Raw genomic sequence first — 2,259 nt, forward strand, 5'->3', positions numbered from 1 at the left:
AGGACAAGTCCGTTGCACAAACTCCTACTCCTATTGTTGTCCCAATCACTACAAGAAAAACGCGATTTTGCTACGGAAGGAATCCATTGCGAAAAGTTGAAATTTTGTTGCAAAAGATGATTTGCTATGGAATTTGCAACGGCCCATTTCCTTCCCTAAAAACGCCGTAGCGAGGGTTTGCAATGGAAACAATACTTTCGTCACAAATGTGACAACGGAATGAAATTCGTGGTAGATGGTATTCCGTTGCGTATTCCGTAGTAGGATTCTGTCATACAATCCGTGGTAGTTATTCCATTACAAATCCCTTAGTGGTGATTCCCTAGCAATTTTTGTGGTGGTGAATCCCTAGTAAATTCCATGGTGGTCATTCCCTATTAATTCTTTGGTGGTGATTCCCTAGTAAATTCCATGGTTGTCATTCCCTAGCAAATTCTGTGGTGGTGATTCCGTAGAAAATTTCGTCGTGTTGAATCCCTAGTAAATTTCGTTTGATGACTTACTAGCAAATTTCGTGGTCATGAATCCCTAGAAATTTTCATGGTATATATTATATACCAGATTCCATATGGACCGATGGATAATTGATTTATAAATTATATCCAAATTATTTTGTAGTAACATATGAAAAACAAAAATAACAAAAAATATCAAAACCATTATATCATAAAATAATACAATAGTTATTTATTACATAGAAAAATGAAAGTTGCTAATCTAAAATAAATACTCTACAGTAAACATATATCAAGCTACTATTGTTGTTTTGTAAACACATTAGTAAGATCCAATGCGGTTTGAAGTTGTTTTTCAAGATGCCCGACCCTTGCGTTCTTGTTGGGCGTTCATCATTTCTTTAAGCTCTTCGTTTTGCTATTTTGGTTTAGCAACAATCTCCCTCATTTCTTCTAATTCATCATTTTTCTTCCCAAAATGTAAGATACATCCGCTTTACCGTTCCTATTGGGAACCGCCTTTGCAAAAGAGCGTAATCCATAAAGTCTTTTTTTTATCATGACCACCAACAACAGCATAAAATAACTTGTCCTCCTCAAATTCAACACTTTCAGCTTCCAACTCTTCCTGTTTTTCTGTATACGCCGCCTACAAAATAAAAATAATATAAGTTAAAATATATCAAATTTATGAAACATATTATGGAATAGCTAAAATATAAAAGTTTAACACTGAAATGAATATTACATGAATTTGTCTATCTTTTTCATTTGTGAAAGTGACACCATCGTCATTCTTCGTGTGTATATACAGGAACAATTCACTATGGGATGGATCACGTCCTAATTTCCTCTTCTGCATAAATACCATATAAAATGTCAAATATACAGATAAAAATATATAAACATTGATACGATGTACCATTTAAAAAATTACCAAATCAGAAGCAATCTTCAAATGACTTGCAGATCCTGCGTTATATGTAGGTTTTGCTACTCCATCAGCCACACCGTTACGCCTATTTTTCTTGTTCTTCTCAGATTTTAGCTTGTATTCTTCTGTATTCCATTTTAATTGCTAGGAGTTCCAGACTTCCTGTGGAATATGAGTAGGTTTAAAGCCATGTTTTTTCTTTTTGGGCTCCGCATGTTGAAGAGATATTGACCATAACTTTCTGCCGCTTTCCTTGCCCAAGCTTGCCTCACCAGTGAGTCTATTGTTTCATCCCAACAACATTTTTTCTACACATTAACAATACAAACATCAGTTTAAGTGTAAATGTTTACTAAACAACAATTTATCACATATAGTTAATTACCTGAAACTCTTCCCAATATAATTCACACATTTCTTTGCTTACTTTTCCCCAAGCGTACCCTTCTGGATCTACTCTTTGTTTAAAGGACTGACTAATAAAGTGTGCACAAGGGCCCGATGGCATTAGCCTGCAAGTAATCATGTGATGTTTTAAGTTATGAATTGATATGTATGTTTAAACCAAAAGTTTTTACATAAAGGAATTGTTTTCACCTTCTACACTTTCCACTACAGATCCATTCATGGTTGGTTGTGTTGGTGATGGGGTAGTTTCTAGGATACGTGTTGTTGATGGGGTATATTATGTGGTAGGTGTTGGGATATATGTATATATTGAGGATGTGGTAGTTCCTTTACTTAAGGAGGGTGTGGTAGTTACTGTAGTTGTCGATCATGGTAGTCTAGATGCATGTTTTGAGGTTTTGGTAGTATATATAGGTGTTGATGATGTGGTAGTGGGTGTCGGTGTTGAGGATGGTTTAGATG

General features: G+C 35.1%; 1 protein-coding gene across 1 annotated transcript; it reads right to left on the reverse strand.

The window, feature by feature from the left end:
• Positions 1-960: 960 nt before the first annotated feature.
• Positions 961-2,017, reverse strand: LOC111898000 (uncharacterized). Its single transcript, XM_023893950.1, has 6 exons — positions 1,968-2,017; positions 1,775-1,901; positions 1,622-1,697; positions 1,393-1,514; positions 1,240-1,311; positions 961-1,104 (listed from the first exon to the last, which is right to left on the reverse strand). Exons 1-6 carry the CDS (start codon positions 2,015-2,017, stop codon positions 961-963), a joined length of 591 nt encoding a protein of 196 aa, XP_023749718.1.
• Between the last annotated feature and the right edge of the window lie 242 nt (positions 2,018-2,259).

This window comes from Lactuca sativa, chromosome 9 (assembly GCF_002870075.4).
Source record: "Lactuca sativa cultivar Salinas chromosome 9, Lsat_Salinas_v11, whole genome shotgun sequence".
In the NCBI taxonomy this organism is placed as follows: Eukaryota; Viridiplantae; Streptophyta; class Magnoliopsida; order Asterales; family Asteraceae; genus Lactuca; species Lactuca sativa.